General features: G+C 47.4%; 1 protein-coding gene across 4 annotated transcripts in view; it reads right to left on the reverse strand.

The window, feature by feature from the left end:
- Positions 1-16,136, reverse strand: part of NDRG4 (NDRG family member 4) — a 78,335-nt gene that overhangs the window by 32,989 nt on the left and 29,210 nt on the right. For all 4 annotated transcript variants that reach the window (XM_056811690.1, XM_007477542.3, XM_007477544.3 and 1 more), the window contains exons 2-3: positions 10,997-11,088; positions 2,652-2,696 (exon numbers count right to left, since the gene is read on the reverse strand). In XM_056811690.1, coding sequence (XP_056667668.1) covers positions 2,652-2,696; positions 10,997-11,065 — 114 coding nt within the window. In that variant the 5' untranslated portion in view covers positions 11,066-11,088. The remainder of the gene's footprint in view (positions 1-2,651; positions 2,697-10,996; positions 11,089-16,136) is intronic.

Here is a 16,136-nt window from a genome sequence, read left to right on the forward strand (position 1 = left end):
CAACTGCAGAGCCCCAAGAAAGCGGGTTCCTTTCCTCCTGCAACCTCAAGGGCATAGCCAGCAACCCTTCCCACCTGCATGGTGGCCACTTATGACGATGACTCAGTATCCATCAGTTAAGCTTCAAGCATTTCAGGCTGACGTGTTACATTCATGTCATCCATCTACCTTGGACAGCGCCGAAACAGAAAGCTTCACTAATAATCCTTAACAATCTCAGATCTCTGGGGCAGCCAGGTCTGGAGAAGGAGGTCTTGGGGACCCTTCCTAGCTGTGTATGACCCTGGGCAAGTCCCTTAACCTCTGATTTCCTGCCAAAAAAAGATTCCTGGGATCTTTTGGAGAAGGAAAGGGCAAACCACTCCAGTATCGTTGCCAAGAAAACCCCATGTTGTCAGGAAGAGTCAGACACGACTGGATGATTGATCCACGTCCCACGAAGCCACAGGGGCTGGTCCGGTCCATGGTCACCTCACCCTAAGAACCCGAGTTGTTGGCTCTGGGTGTCCAGAGAAGCCACGTGGCCAGGACCTCCGGGGAAGGATGGGGCAGAAAGTGCTTGGCTGGCAGGAAGAATCTCTCTCCAAATGCTTAATAATACATCGAATCAGTCCAACCGTCCGTGCCAGCTGGGCATCCAGCCAGCTCCTTCCGAATGCCCGAGCCCTTCAGGCAGGAGGTCCAGGTGGGCCGTGCTTGGGAGCTGGTGGGATCAGTGTGTGCCTCGCACTTCTGTGGACTTCATCCCCTCGGGACTGGCCTCTCCAGCCCCCAGCCTAGCGCCAGGCACACAGCTCGCGCTTAATAAATACTGCTGGAATGAGCGACGGCGGGTCCTCCACTCGCCTCAGCGTCTCCAGAAGCCGCAGAGTCCACCCTTCCTTCTTGCCAAGGCCATACGCTGCTGGGGGTAGCCGCAGATGGGTTTCTTATGCAATAACATCAGAGTCCTCCTGCCTTATCATGGGCAAAACAGTCTAGTATCGGAGCCGGCTCCCCCGCTCAGCCCGTCTGGCTCCCCGTTTCTTTTTTGCTACCACTTTACGTTTTCACCTATCCACGATCCAATGTCCCCTTTGGTTATACTACATATTTATATACAGAATATTAGGTTATATAATCATAGAACAAAACACAGCATGATATAATAGAATATAATGAAATAATAAACTAGGACATGAAATAATAGAGCATAATGTAACATAACATGAAATTATATATATATATATATATATATATATATATATATAAAATCCCCCCCTTTGGTTATTTATATGTCCATTTAAGGTATTCAAAGCACTTCACAATTATCATCTCATTTGAGCCTCACAGCGACCCTGGCAGGTGGGGTGCTAGGATTATTCCCATTTTACAGAGGAGGAAACCGAGGCAGGGAGTGAGTGCTTAAATGGCTCACCCAAGGTCAAAGAGCTCGTAAGCGTCTGAGTCTTGCTGCCCATGCCTCATAATAAGTGCTTAGAAGTATAAGGGGAAGCAGTAGAGAGAACACGGACCTTGGGGGCCGAAGACCTGCAATGGAGATCCATTTGCTCCCTAGCTGGACCTCGGTTTCCTGATCTCTAGGCTGTGGACCTACATCCCCCCACTGCAATTCTGTCATCTTTTAAGCCACTCAACCCGGAGCCAGCTGGGCTCCTCAGGCCACCAAGGACATGGGTGCTCAACAGTCCCCCCCCCCCCGTTCCCCTAGGAACGGTGCCCCCGCCGCACTCCAGAATCCGAAAGGCTAATACAAGCTCAGCATCAAATCAAGGCCTCTTGGTTCCAGCCAGGGGGTGTGAAATCACACCAGCATTAATCCACAAACCTGGGAAGTAAATGTCAAGGTTTATGGCTCTCTCCCACCCCTGTCCTCACACGGAAGAGGCCAGGGTGAGCCTCTGCTGCTCGGATCAGTGGAGGCCCTTGCTGGGAGCCCCCCCAAGCCCAAGGCAGGTGGGCAAGGGCACAGGACTGGGGGGATGTGCTAGGAAAGCAAAGGCTGGACAAAATGTCAGAGGAAACACATTCAAAGACTCAGAGAGGAATCATGGGTCTACCACAGGACTGTGAAGGAGAGCACAATCCTATTTTGAAGGAGGGGAAAACAACCCCCCAACCTCTTTGGGGTTAGTGGAGAATCTGTCATCAAACGAAGGAGGACAGGGTTGCCAAGACAACAGCTGCCATAGAAACAACAGCTATTTCTGAAAATCATCCTGGTTTTCATTGGTGGAAAATGCTGATTCAGATGACAGCGTGGCTCCCCCCCAACCTCCTCTCGGTGAGCCCATTCCCCCTCCCCAAAACCTGAGGCATCAGCACCCCCCTCTCTCCTCACCTCCTCCTGCCCTTCCCTGTCTGGGAAAGACTAATGGCCCAGCAAACCTAGCATCCTTCCCCACTCCCTCTGCAGGGGAAAGTGCCAGAAGGGCTGGGCTTCCTTCCCAACGCCAGAGCAGGCCACCTTGGACTCGACCACCCTTAGCTTGGAGCCCCCTGCTCCCCAAGACCACAGTGGGCAGGGTTTGCCATCCCTTCCCCTCCTCTTGGCCTTCCCAGACTGCTTGGGGAGTCTACACTGTCCCTCCAACCTTGGGAGGATGGGATGTGAGAGATGTTAAGAAATGCCCCCGTCTGGGTGGCCCTACCTTCCAGTCTGTGTCCACAGTGGAGAGGAAGGCTTCAGAGTTCTCCTGGAGAGACAGAAGGAAGAGCAGAATAGGACATCAAGGCTCATCAAGGCTGACCTGGGTCACCCCAAGGGGGATGCTCTGAGGCATGGGTGATAGGAGACAGAATCTGAGTTCAAATCCTGAAAGGTGTCCCTTGGCAAGTCCCTTAACTTCTCTCAATCTCCATTTTCCTCCTCTGTAAAACAGAGATTATTATAACACCGTCGACCTGACAAGGTTGCTGTGAGGATCACGTGAGTTAACCTAGAGTGAGCTCTCAGCAAACCCTAAACCATTACATAAATGGCATCCAAAGGAACCTGTCTTTCTGGCTCAAATGGAGCAGATCCCATCCCTTTGCCCAGATTGGGTCCCAAGGGAAGCCCACTCAGAGAGCTTCTTCCCTGATGCCTTCTAATGACAGAACACAGGGACTGAAGTTAGGAAGACTCGAGTTCAAAACCAGATTCACTTGATAGCTGTGTGACCCTGTGAAATGGCCTCCTGGGCCTGTCTTTGCCTGAGCTGTGGGCTGGATCTGGTCTCCCTGCAAGCATGTAAACACGGGAAAATATAGAAAGAGGAGCTCTTGTGGAAGAGCCCACCTCTGGGCCAGCGGATACTCTGGGGAGGGAAGCAGAGAAGGGGTAAAAGGCTAATGTGGGCACGGGACGTCAGGCCTGGGGCTGATAGTGAGGGCCGAAGGGCCAGGCTGAGCTAAGCTTGGTGTGTGACCAAACATTAGGGTTGGGGACGGCAGAGTAGAGCAGCCAGATCCAAAGAGTCTGTGAGGGACAAAGATGGTGGCTCCTTTGGGATTCCCATTAGCAAGGCGCTGAGAGAACATCATGGAGTCAGGAGGGTGACTCAAAGCTAGATGAGGATCAGAGGCTAATGGAAAGTTGACAGACCTGGGGAGAATAGTAGGGCCAAAGCTAATGAAGACATGGAGTGGGGAGAGATGTCAAATATGGCAATCCCTTCACCACGATGGTATGGGGGAGTCAGAACCTGAAAAGAGCTGGGGGCTTCGGTGGAGGATAAGTTCAATGAGCATGATGTGTTGGGCCAGAGTCCAGAAGACGGTGAAGGGCCTTGAGTGCATTTCATTTGAAGAAACTGAGGCTGAGAGAGGGTAAGGGACTTATCACGCTGGGTCACATAGCTAGGAAGCTTTTTGGAGGCTGAATTCAAACTCAGATCTTCTTGATTCCAGGACCATTACTCTATCTCCTGAATGGGTTGCTAAGTGTTCCATTTTCTCATTTGTAAAAGGAGAGAGTTGGACTGGGAAGTTTCTCCACCAGAGAAAAGAAAATAAAGGAGAAGACATCCCTTTGACTGGGGTGGGGATTCAGCACAATCCAGCGACATGCCTAGCACACCGCTATCCTCTGGGCCAGAGAAAAGGGAAGCCACATTCCAACATCTAGAAGCTTTAGGCATGAACATCAGGGCTAGAGTGAAGTATCCTTCTAGTACTGTAAGCACGGTCTCCAGGAGATGGCCAAAGGCAGACTGAGGCAGGCCACTGCAGATAAACAAAGATCACCGAGAAGCTGGAAGGGTCCTGAGAGGAAAAACTGAACATAAAATGGAGAGGAAGAAAGAAACATAGATGGAGATGGAGAAGGGGGGGAAGAGTTGGAGCATGGAGAAAAGAGGAGAAGGAAGAGTTAAGAGAGAGAGAGAGAGAGAGAGAGAGAGAGAGAGAGAGAGAGAGAGAGAGAGAGAGTGAGAGAGGGAGGAAGAGAGAACAGAATTGGTAAATAGAGGAAAGAGGAGGAAGAGGAAAAGGAGGAGGAAGAAAGGGAGGAAGAGAAGACAGAAAGAGGGCAAAGAAGAGAGGGGAGGCACAGAGAGAGAAAGGAGGAGGAGGAGGAGGAGGAAAAGAGGACAGAGAGAAGGCAGAGAGGAATGGGGAGAAATTAAAGAGGGAGGTAGAGGAGGAGTCCTTTTCTTTTGAAATGTAGAGAGGTACAAGATGTCCAAATTCCCCCTGGAATAAGTGTGCCATCAAAGGGAGGAAGAATGGGATCAGGCCCAGAAAATGTGCCATTGCCCTGGGTGCAGAAATTCATGGGGATAGCTCTGAACCCCCTAGGTCCAAGGTGTTGTGTGCTGCCAGCTGTGTGCCTGCAGATAAAGTCCTTAACCTCTCTGAGAATCAGTCCCCCCTGTAAAATGAGGGAGCTGGGACTGAACCCTCTGAGGTTCCTTCCAGGACTAAATCCATAATAAAATCAATCAATCAATCTAGAAGAAGAATAGAACCACAAGAGCCAGAGCCTCAAGAGATCTTAGTCATCACCTAATTGAGCCCTGCCTCATGAGACAGAGGAAGGAACCGAGATTTGAAGACAGAATTGCCTAATGGAATATCACATAACTAGTAAACAGTTGAGGAAAGATTTGAACCCAGGTTCTCTGGCTCCAGAGTTTTCACCAGGATGAAGTGACAGAATCTCAGAGTTGGAAGGAACCTTCAGAGCCAACTTCTTTGCTCTCCCCCAGGCAATAGCCTTTCAAATATCTGGAGCACCTGGCATCTCTCTCTCCCTTTAACTCCCAAATTAAAGTCTCCCCCCCCCAAGGGCTAAGCATTCCCTAATTGTTCCTTTAACTGATCTGTGTCTAATATGGTCCCCAGGCTGCTCGCCTTCTCCTGGATACTCTCCCCAGCATCATTGAGGCAGCGAAATGACCCAGGGGAAAGAACATTAGACCTGGAATTCAAATCCAGCCACAGATCCTTACTAGCTGTATGACCCTGGGCAAGTCCTTTAACCTCTGCTGCCTCTGCTTCTTCCTCTGTAGAATGGGGATGATAATAGCACCAACTCCCAGGGCAGTTGTGATAAAATACACAATCAGATGAGGAAAATGTTTGTAGAGCCCTTAGAACAGTATATGTAGGTAATTACATTCTCATTTCCTTTCTTTCTGAAACATTGTTCCCAAACCAAACACAAAACTCCAGGTCTGGTTTCATTGTGGCAGAATATCACAATGCCACCTGGCACATAGGAGGTGCTTTATAAATGCTTGATAATTGAGTATTCCATTTATCTTTCTGGACAATATGCCACTCTTTTAATATTTTTAAACTCACCTGTCTTAGAATCCATACTATGTATTGGAAGAATATATACTATACAATAATATAGATATATATATATTTATATATATATATGTATATGTATATATATATCATATAGTGGTTTTACAGAAGAATGGTATTACAAGGCTAGGCTATGGGGGTTAAGTGACTTGCCCAGGGTCAAACAGCTAGGAAGTGTCTGAAGTCAGATTTGAAACCAGGATCTCCTGTATCCCAGCCTGGCTCTCAAACCACTGAGCAACCCAGCTGCCTGTTCACTGTATGCCTGAGAGCCTGTCAGCACTATGGACTGCCATTCTTCTCTGCGTTGAGTTTGTAGTCCATTAAGATCACATCTGTCTTTTTTTTTTGCACCCTCCCACCACCACCATGGTGGCCCCATGTCACGTAAATTGGCTATCGCTGTGTTAAAAGAGTGACAGACTCACAGAGGCAGAAGCAAAATAGTGGGCTATGGTAGAAGGAACCCTAGATCTTGGGATCAGGAGACCTGGGCTCAAAGCCCAACTTTGCCACCATCTAAACCCATGTGGCCAAGTGGCCTCAAGTAAATCACTTGCTCTCTTTAGGTCTCTGTTTTTCCATCTGTAAAATATTGGAATTGGACCAGATTCTTTCCAAGGGCCCCGTTGGCTCGAAGATGCAAGGATAGTCTTTTTGGATTCTTTATGCAAGAAGGCACGGCTGGAAGATTTGGAATGGATGGCATTCCAGTGTAGTAGAGTTTGTGTATTTCTGCATGAAGAGACTAGACTCGGAGGCTCTTCACGAATGCCTTCTGATTCCTTTCTGCTACATGGAGACGATCCTGTCTTCTCTATGTGCTGCTGAAGCCTTCTAGGATGCCACTGGTATGCAAGAAGAAGTATCTTTTAAGAAGGAAGAATTCTGGTGGTGGGGTGGGGGGTCTACCTAAGTTTCTAGTCCAGTCTGAAGGCAAATTAGACCAGAAAAACTTGACAGCATGGTAGGGTGGCAAGGTCGCTGGATTTGGAATCACAGGACTAAGTCTGGATTCGGGGGTCTGCTTTTGACTATTTCTATGACTTTGGGACTCATCATTTCCATGATTCGAGCCTCAGGAGTGGTGGCAGCCTGATCTGACTCTCAGATAGCTTCCAGCTCTCAGTTCTATGACTGATGACGCCAAACTTTATGATTAGGAACTGTGAAGATCTGGGTTGGTAGAGAGAAGGCAATCTCCGCACCAACAAAGCCATGGTGGCCCTCTCAAAGTATCGAGTATCTAGAAAGGCCCCTCGATTCTCTGACCTTGAGAGTTTCTCCAAGTACAGCTGAGGAACGAAGAGAAGAAATATCCTATTGAGAAGGGAGAATAAGTGAGCTGAGCTGGTGATATCCATTTTCCAGGAAGATTTGTTATCGTGGAATATATTTTAAAGAGGATACACAATTCTTTTCCATCTGATGTGAAGGGTTACCATGGACTCTGATGGGTGGCAGGCGACTAGAGTGGGCGTGATTTCACACAGAAACCAACCAATGTGGGGGGTAATGCTGATGAGAAAGATAGGGGAGAGGCAAGGAGACACCCTGCCCTTTTGAGATGTTTGGGATTGGAAGAAAATTCTAGGGGAAAAAAACCACATAAAAAACAAAGGAGGAACAGGAGAAATAAGAACCAATTTAGTGACACATAGGATGGATCCAAGATTTAAGAGTTGGAAGGGGCCTTAGACAAAGGTTCAAATGACATGGCTAGGGTCAAACACCTTGTGATATGAGGCAGGATTGGAACTCGGGTCTTCCTGGCTCTGAGCTCAGTCCACTAGACCACATGGCTAAGAACATACTTGGTGATACTTATCACCAAAAGGAAGAGAGATAAAGATATCCAAGAGAAAGAGAGAGAGAGAGAGAGAGAGAGAGAGAGAGAGAGAGAGAGAGAGAGAGAGAGAGAGAGAGAGAGAGAGAGAGAGAGAGAACATGCTAAGGTCTAGAAAGGACAGAAGAAGCAAGGAAGAAAGATGGTTTCACTGTCAATACATTGACAGGTCAGAAGATAACTTATTATGGCATCAAAAGAGCCCCCTCCAAGTAGAGATTATGATGAAAAGCTATAAGGAATAGGAGAATATTTCCCAGGTTTGTTGAAAGCAAGTTAAGACAGGCAAGAAATAAGGGGAAACTCTTGGTAACCTCCTACATGGCCTCACTAATGGAAAGCAAACTCAAGAATGTGGAGGAAAATGAGCCCTTTGAGGTAGTTAAAAGGTCCCTGGGCTAAGATCCAGAGTACCTGGGGTCTATTCCTTTCTCTGCCACTGACTGTGTGACCTTGGGCAAGTCTTGTTCTTTCTCCCAGTCCAAGTTTACTCCAGTAGGATATAAAGGAGATGTACTAAGAGAGCTCTATGAACTACTCACAGAATTTAACCAATCAAAAAACAGACAGCAGATTATAGCTCTTGGGAGAAAGAGTGTTCCTAGACCCTTGAAATTGATACTGAATCCCACTAGAAGGAGGAGGAATAGAAAATCACTTATTTGGGGGGAAAGCAGTCATGATTCCAAACCCCTGAGTCTAGCAGAAAGAGAGAGGGGGTGTGAACCTCCACCTCCTGAAGCCTTGTGACGATTGCATGACAAAGACTGGCTGGCCCAGGGATGCACATATAGGACCCCAGACTTGCTAACAAAAGGAGTAGAAAGCTGGGCAGCAGAACCAGAGAGAAATAAGGGAGATGGTCAGTTGTCTGGCAAGCCTGGCTCAAGGGGAGGTAACGGACCGCTAAGGGCATAATTTCTGATCTGAGACAATGCGGTAGAGCGGACCATCATTGACCTTGGAGAAGCCATCGTCTGGCTTGGCACAGCTGTGCCTCTGCTCCAGCAGGGGTACACGAGGTGGGTAAAGGAAAGGTGTCACCCAGCCTTCTGCCCTTCCACGCTGGCAACAGAACCCTGGATGAGTCAGGAACTAGAGATCCAAGGGCAACCTAGAGATCTTTTCCAGGCTAAAGAAAGACTAAGCAGATGTAGCGGGAAAGGACAAAGAAGGAGCAAATGGGAGAGCTGGGATTCATTTCACAAAGGAGCCCATCCCATATCTATCGAAGGCATGGGCACGTGAGCTCGGCACTACTGACTTAGTAGCTGAATCGGGGCTTTCATTTCATAGCCTGTTTGCATTCCTTCTATTTTCCTGCTCTCGTGGCTCTATTCCCGACTCCCGCCCCATCCTAACATTCTCCTTTTGGCTCCTCTTGAATAACTATCCTACCTAGGGAGAGACAGGTTCACTCATCAGAAGGGAACGGGTTTGTCCCCACAATGAGACCCAAAGCCAAGCTAGTTTTCCAAGAGGCAGGACAGGGAGCCACTTGTTCCCCATTCTTGGGACACACATCAGTGTCGACATCCTTCATTCGTGATTCATTCCTTTGGGTCATAGTTCTGAGCCTGGAGCATGAGGTGTGTGAATGCCCAGATTAGAACCCAGTCTAGGTCTGGAGACCTCATCTTACCTAAGCAGAGCTTTGACAAGCTGGAACCCATTCACAAAAGAGCAGCCAGGAGAGTGAGGAAACAAGAAATCGTCCCAAAGCAGGATTCCCAAAGGAACCTGGGACGCTTAACTTCATAAGAGCTAGGGGCAGCAGAGCTATTGTTCAACTATGGGCAGTGGGAGGAAGAAGAGACGTTCTACTTGGCCCTGGAGGGAACAATGGGCAGAGGTTGTAGGGGGGCGGATTTCAGCTTAGAATAAGTGGGGGAACTTAACCATCAGTATTTAGTGTTAAAAATAATGGAATGGGCTGACTCAGGAGGACATGAATTCTGTACCATAGGAGATCAACAAATGGAGACTCCAGGATCACAGATCTAGAGCTGGGAGTAGGGGTCAGGGCTATCAGGTCGACCCCCTTCATTAAAAAAAACCCAACCTTACTTTCCATCTTAGAATCAATACTGTGCATTGGTTCTAAGGAGAAGAGAGGAGTTATGAGCTAGGCAATGGGGATTAAGGGACTTGTCACGAAGGTCACGAAGCTAGGAAGTATCTGGGGCCAGATTTGAACCCAGGATCTCCTGTCTTCAGATCTGGTTATCCACTGAGCTACCTAATTGTCCCCCAAGCTCTTCATTTTTACAGAAGAGGAAACTGAGACAGAGAAACTAAATGACTTGTCCAGGGTCACACAACTAGTACAGATCTTGGTCTGAATTTAAATCCAGGTTTCCATGATTCCACATGTCAGTGCCATATTGTCCCTATGGTCAGATGTCTGAGAGAACGTAAGAGGGTGCTTTACTCTTCAGGCTAGGGTTAGCTGATCTCTCCCACTTCTTCTAAGGTTCAATCACTCTAAACGTTACACAACATGTCTCCAAGTGTCTTTCTTTTTTTAATCCTTTCTTTCTTAGAATCAGTACTATGTATTGGTTCTGAGGTAGAAGAATGGTAAGGGCTAGGCAATGGAGGTTAAATGACTTGCCCAGGGTCACATAGCTAGGGAGTATCTGAGACCAGATTTGAACAGGTTAAATTACAAAGCCCCACAGAATGTTACATCTGGGGGGAGACCTTGGAGTTGAGGTAGTTGGTTCAAATCTTGCTTCTGGTACTTACTACCTTGGGATCATGAGCAAAGGCTTTAGCTTTTCTTTTTTTTTAACCCTTACCTTCTGTCTTGGAGTCAATACTGTGTATTGATTCCAAGGCAGAAGACTTGCCTAGGGTCACACAGCTGGGAAGTGTCTGAGGCCAGATTTGAATCTAGGACTTCCCGTCTCTAGGCCTGGCTCTCAATCCAGAGCTACCCAGCTGCCCCCAAAGGCTTTAGCTTTTGTCAGTCTTATGTGCAAAAAATGAAGCAGGAGGAGTGGATTAGGCAAGTTGGCCTCGGAGGTCTTCTATATCCACATCATCTAGTCTAACCCGTGTCCCAGACTTAGCAAATGACTTGGTCATTATCTTCTTCGAAAGGAGGGATTGAACTTTTGGGCTCAAGGTGGAAAGATTTTTGAGAGGGGATGTGGGGAACTATGGAGAGGGGAAGGGCATAGGGGGGACCCGAGTCTTCTTTCCTTAAACGTTTGAGCTGGTGTTTCTCCATCTGGCCACACGATGTCACTGGTGCTGCTTGGGAGCCAGACCCAAGGGGGGTGAGGGGACGGGTTGGGGGCTCAGTGGCTGGGCTGGGCAGCCTCCTAGTACCCCCCAGGAGAAACTCACCAGCTCGGTGTCTTGTCCTCTGAGCAGTGGCTTCTCCTCGGTGAATCGAAGCTCGTGGAGCCCTGCCATGGTGACTTCCTGGAGCAGCAGCCCTGACAAGGGAGAGGGAAACATCTTGGTCAGGGCACAGCAAAGTGACAGAGAAGAGGCCCAGGGGCTGACTCTTTGGATCTAGAAACCAAGGAAGGAATCCAGCCCTGTCTTTAGGCCTCTTAGCTGGGAAACTGGAATCCGGGGGCCCCAAAGCTTTCACCATTAGCAGCTTTCTCAATCAATCAATAAGCATTTAACATTTTTACAAAATTTTATTTTAACCCCTTATTTTTTGTCTTAGTAACATCTCTAAGACAGATGGGCAAGGGCTAAGCAAGTGGGTTAAGTGACTTATCCAGGCTCACATAGCTAGGAAGTATCTGAGGCTAAATCTGAACCCAAGACCTCCTGTCTCTAGGCCAGGTACTCTATCCTCTGAGCCACCTAACTGTCTCTCAGTAAGCATTTATTAAACACTTACTATGTGCAAAGCACTGTGCCAGACAAGAAAAAAGCAAAACCAGTTCCTGCCTTGGTGAGGTTTGCATTCGAATGGGGGAGACAACATGTAAATCCAAGAGAGGAGATGCATTGTGCCTTAGAGGGGAAGACGCCTATGGGACTAGGAAAGGCTTCTTCTCTACATTTAACTTGGATACTGAGCCCAACCTGGAGCTCCTGGACACCTTCCCAAGCCCCTTCTTGGGTTCACAGATCTGCAAAGTCCCATCCATAATCTCTCCCCTTCCTCCAATCTCTGAGGTTAATCCTGGTGCTCATCCTCCTACTCCCTCCTTCAAACCTCTAGAATGGGTGCACACTAGGTTTTGTTGTTTATACAGGAAAAAATAACATACAAAGTATGTATGAAAGGACCCATGGGTGTCCTAAGATGCTTGGCACCTAAGTGCTTCTGCATATTCTCTAATTAAAACTCTCCAGAGATGCTTGGTTTGGCTCATGGTCCTCTCTGGGCTGGGAGTCCTGGGTCATGTGGTGGGTGAAAGATGAAATGATTGGGGAAACAAACATTAGTGCTTCTGAATGTCCAACAAATCGGGACCAGTAGTCTTACTCAGTTTTGGCATTGGACCCCGGATACAGGGGAAATCAAATGTTTATACATGAAAAACAATTAAATAAGGCCAATTAATTAAAAGGAAACAATACACAATTAGGTAAGCTGATTTCTAATCTAATCTAATTTCTAATTCTAAATTGGGAAGGGGGGAGCAAGCAGGTGGAATTCCCTGAAATTAAAAAAAAAGAGGCGTCCCATTCCCCATAAATGTCTGTGAACAAACAAAAGAACCTGGAAACAATAAGTGATGGATCTGTAAGGGGCCATGTTCAGATGAGACATAAGCGTAGCTGGAGATGCATAATTGTGGGAAAACTTCTCGGATTGCTTTCAGATCTGATGGGTTTCTGGTCAGCATAACCTGGTCCTTAGTTAGGGGTCTCCAAGTAGCAGGAAGAAGCGGTCCAGATTCCCTTCCAAGCAGGGATACGGTCAAACAATACAAGAACATTTTCTTTTGATTCCCACAACTGAATAACGTTTTCTCTCAAGACGCAAGTTGGACTAGAGTGTGGTTCACCAAATTCCCCCCTCTACTTGCTGCTCCAGTCCCCCCAGTTCTCTCAGTCAGCCTTCGACACAGAGGGGAGGAGAGGCAGCAGGATGGTTTATAAATTTAGTCAGTTAGTCAATAAACACTTATTAGGCGCCTACTATTTGCTACATACTGTGCTAGGTACTGGCAGAAATGTAAGGAACTGGAGTGGTCTTGCTACAAGTTCAGATTCAGTATAAAGGGATACGGGATGATCCCAGAACCCACAAAGAGGTATTTACTGAGCATTTATGAGATACCACCAAGGGCTGGGATGGGGGTGGGGGATCATACCGGAGACGTGTAAAGCCCTCGGAGAGAGAATTATGCACGTGGAGAGACAAAATAATGAGAGAACAGTTAAGTGTTCAAATGTGTGCCCCGATTATAGGCGTTGGGAACCAGTCAGGAGCAGCCATGGAAGGCTTAAGGGGAAAAGCAGGAGCCCCAAGCTCGGGTGTGAAGGAGTGAGATCAGAGTGGTTCTGAGGACAGGAGAGAAGGCATTCCAGGAAAAGGGAGCCAGGGACAAAGGTGAGGCAGAGGAGGCGAGAATGGAACCTTCAGGGGATAGTGACGTATTTGACTTCGATGGGGTACAGAGTTTGTGTCAGAGGAATCAACCAGTCATTCAACAAACTTTTTGTACCTGTTTACTAGGCAGCAGGCATTTTACTAAGTGCTGGGGAGACAGAAAAAGGAAAAAGACAGCCCCTGCTGTCCTCAAGGAGCTTATAGTCTCGTGGGGAGATATCATGTATATCAATAGACATATATAAAATAAATGGAGAGAAGATGGAACCGTAGAGGGGAAGGGCCTAGGAGGAGGGATCTGGGAAGGGTCTCCTGGGGGAAGGGACATATAAGCTGAATCTTAAAGGAAGTCAAGGATTCTATGAGGATGGAGCTCTTGATCCAGGTCTGTTCAACTTCCCTCCTCTCCCTCCCTCCCTCCCTCCCTCCCTCCCTCCCTCCCTCCCTCCCTCCTTTCCTTCCTTCCTTCCTTCCTTCCTTCCTTCCTTCCTTCCTTCCTTCCTTCCTTCCTTCCTTCCTTCCTTCCTTCCTTCCTTCCTTCCTTCCTTCCTTCCTCCCTCCCTCCCTCCCTCCCTCCCTCCCTCCCTCCCTTCCTTCCTTCCTTCCTTCCTTCCTTCCTTCCTTCCTTCCTTTCTTCCTTCCTTCCTTCCTTCCTTCCTTCCTTCCTTCCTTCCTCTTTTCCTTCCTTCCTTCCTTCCTTCCTTCCTTTCCTTCCTTCCTTCCTTCCTTCCTTCCTTCCTTCCTTCCTTCCTTCCTTCCTTCCTTCCTTCCTTCCTTCCTTCCTTCCTTCCTTCCTTCCTTCCTTCCTTTTCTTTCTTTTTCTTTTGTTTTTTCTTTCTTTCTTTTTCTTCTTCAATAAATCAATCAGTAAACATTTATTAAGTGCCTACTATGTGCCAGACACTCTGCTAAGTATCGAGGATGCAAAAAGGAATAAAAGACAGTCCCTGCCCTCAAGGAGTAGACAAGCTAATGGGAGAGCCATCATGCAAACAGCTATCTATAGGATATGTAGGAAATGTCTGTTAACAGAGGGGTGGCTTCCTTCCTTCCTTTGGACAGAGCTCCCTCTGTGGAAATGCATCACAAGAATGCCCATTGGGAGTTAGTAGACCACAAGACCTGGTTCTCCTCCTTCCTCCAAGAGGTAGACGTGAATGACACGCGTCTATTCTCTAGTACGTGAGTTACTGAAAATGCCTGCCAAGGCTGGTCCATTTCTTTCTAGGGCTTTTTGGAAGTACTAAGAGCCATCAGGGATAGACCACAGAAGTGGAAAGTCGACTTTCCAGAGGTGCTGAGAATACCTAAGCGGATGGAACGCTCTGAGGGACACCAAGAGAGAGTTCATGATTCACAGATGTCTCAGGAAGGTCCATGGCTGACTGGCTCCTTGTTGTCTCTGTGGGTCTAAGGGATTCAGAGAGGACTTTCCTAAAAAAAGTCTATCAGAAGAAGGGATTCGAAGGAAGCAAATGAAGTGACTTATTGGATTTCCAGTGAGCACGATAAGATCCGAGGGGGGTGGAGGAGGAAGATGCTGGAGGTCCATCCAACAGCTGGAGCAGCAGACAGGAAAGATCATTTGAGCTGCGGCATATTGAACTTCTTGGACCATTAAATCTGTGTTTTGGTCCTAGATGGGATTGTGGGTAACAGATACAATAAACATTCAAAATGGCCACTTCTCCAGCTACCTGCTGGATCTTCCCCAGACTCTACAACCCAGGGAGCAGGCTGGGTTTCTTAAGCCATGCCTCTACAATGAGTCTCAGGGCTTTAGATTCAGAACGGGATGCAAGTACCAAAGAAGCCATCTGATCTAAGTCTAATCTTTTTATTTTGTAGATAAGGAAGCCGAAGCCTAAAGAAATGAACTGACCTTACCCCAACCAAGTTGATGGAAAAGCTGGGATTTAGACTTTGAAAGGACCTGGGAGAACCGAGATGAACCTCCTTTTCCAGGTGTGGAAGATGAGGCTTCTAAAGGGGAGATGACTTTCTGACCACAGAGCTACCAAATAACAGAGTCAGGATTAGAACTCAGATCTTCTGCCTCCAGACTTGGCACTAGGAGGTGTGGAAGGAAGGGGTCTTGGGTTGGACTTCTCCAGGTGACTGTACATCTCCAATTACCCCAAATCTCTGTTCATTAGAAGCTTTCTTTTCTGGCCTCTGTTTGATTGTGGATAGACAATGCTCTAGGCAGCTGGGTGGTACCCTAGTGCCCAGGGTGCCAAGCCTGAAGTCATTAAGACTTACCTTCCTGAGTTCAAATCTGGCCCCAGCCTCTCACTAGCTTGGTGGTCCTAGGCAAGTTCTTTAACCTCTGCCTGCCTCAGTTTCCTAAACTGTAAAATGGGGATAATGATAGCACTTACCTTTCAGGGTTGTTGCTGAGGAGCAAATGAGATGATATTTGTATAATGCTTAGCACAGTGCCTGGTACACAGTGGGGTCTATATAAATGCTTATATATGAGCATCCCCCATCCCTTGAAAAAAATGAAACCTTTCTATTGAAAGACACCTTAGTGGGGTGGGTAGAGAGTCAGACCAGGGGTCAGGAAGATGTGGGTTCAAATACTGCCTTTGACATGAGCTTCATAACCATCATTGCATCAAATGACTTAACTTATTTGACCTTCAGACAACTCACTTACGACCTTTCTTTTTTTCCTTCCTCCTTTCCTTCCTCCTTTCTTTCCTTCCTTCCTTCCTTCCTTCCTTCCTTCCTTCCTTCCTTCCTTCCTTCCTTCCTTCCTTCCTTCCTTCTCTCTCTCTCTCTCTCTTTCTTTCTTTCTTTCTTTCTTTCTTTCTTTCTTTCTTTCTTTCTTTCTTTCTTTCTTTCTTTCTTTCTTTCTTTCCTTCCTCCTTTCCTTCTTTCCTTCCTCCTTTCCTTCTTTCCTTCCTCCTTTCCTTCCTTCCTTCCTTCCTTCCTTCCTTCCTTCCTTCCTTC

Source organism: Monodelphis domestica, chromosome 1, assembly GCF_027887165.1.
Source record: "Monodelphis domestica isolate mMonDom1 chromosome 1, mMonDom1.pri, whole genome shotgun sequence".
In the NCBI taxonomy this organism is placed as follows: Eukaryota; Metazoa; Chordata; class Mammalia; order Didelphimorphia; family Didelphidae; genus Monodelphis; species Monodelphis domestica.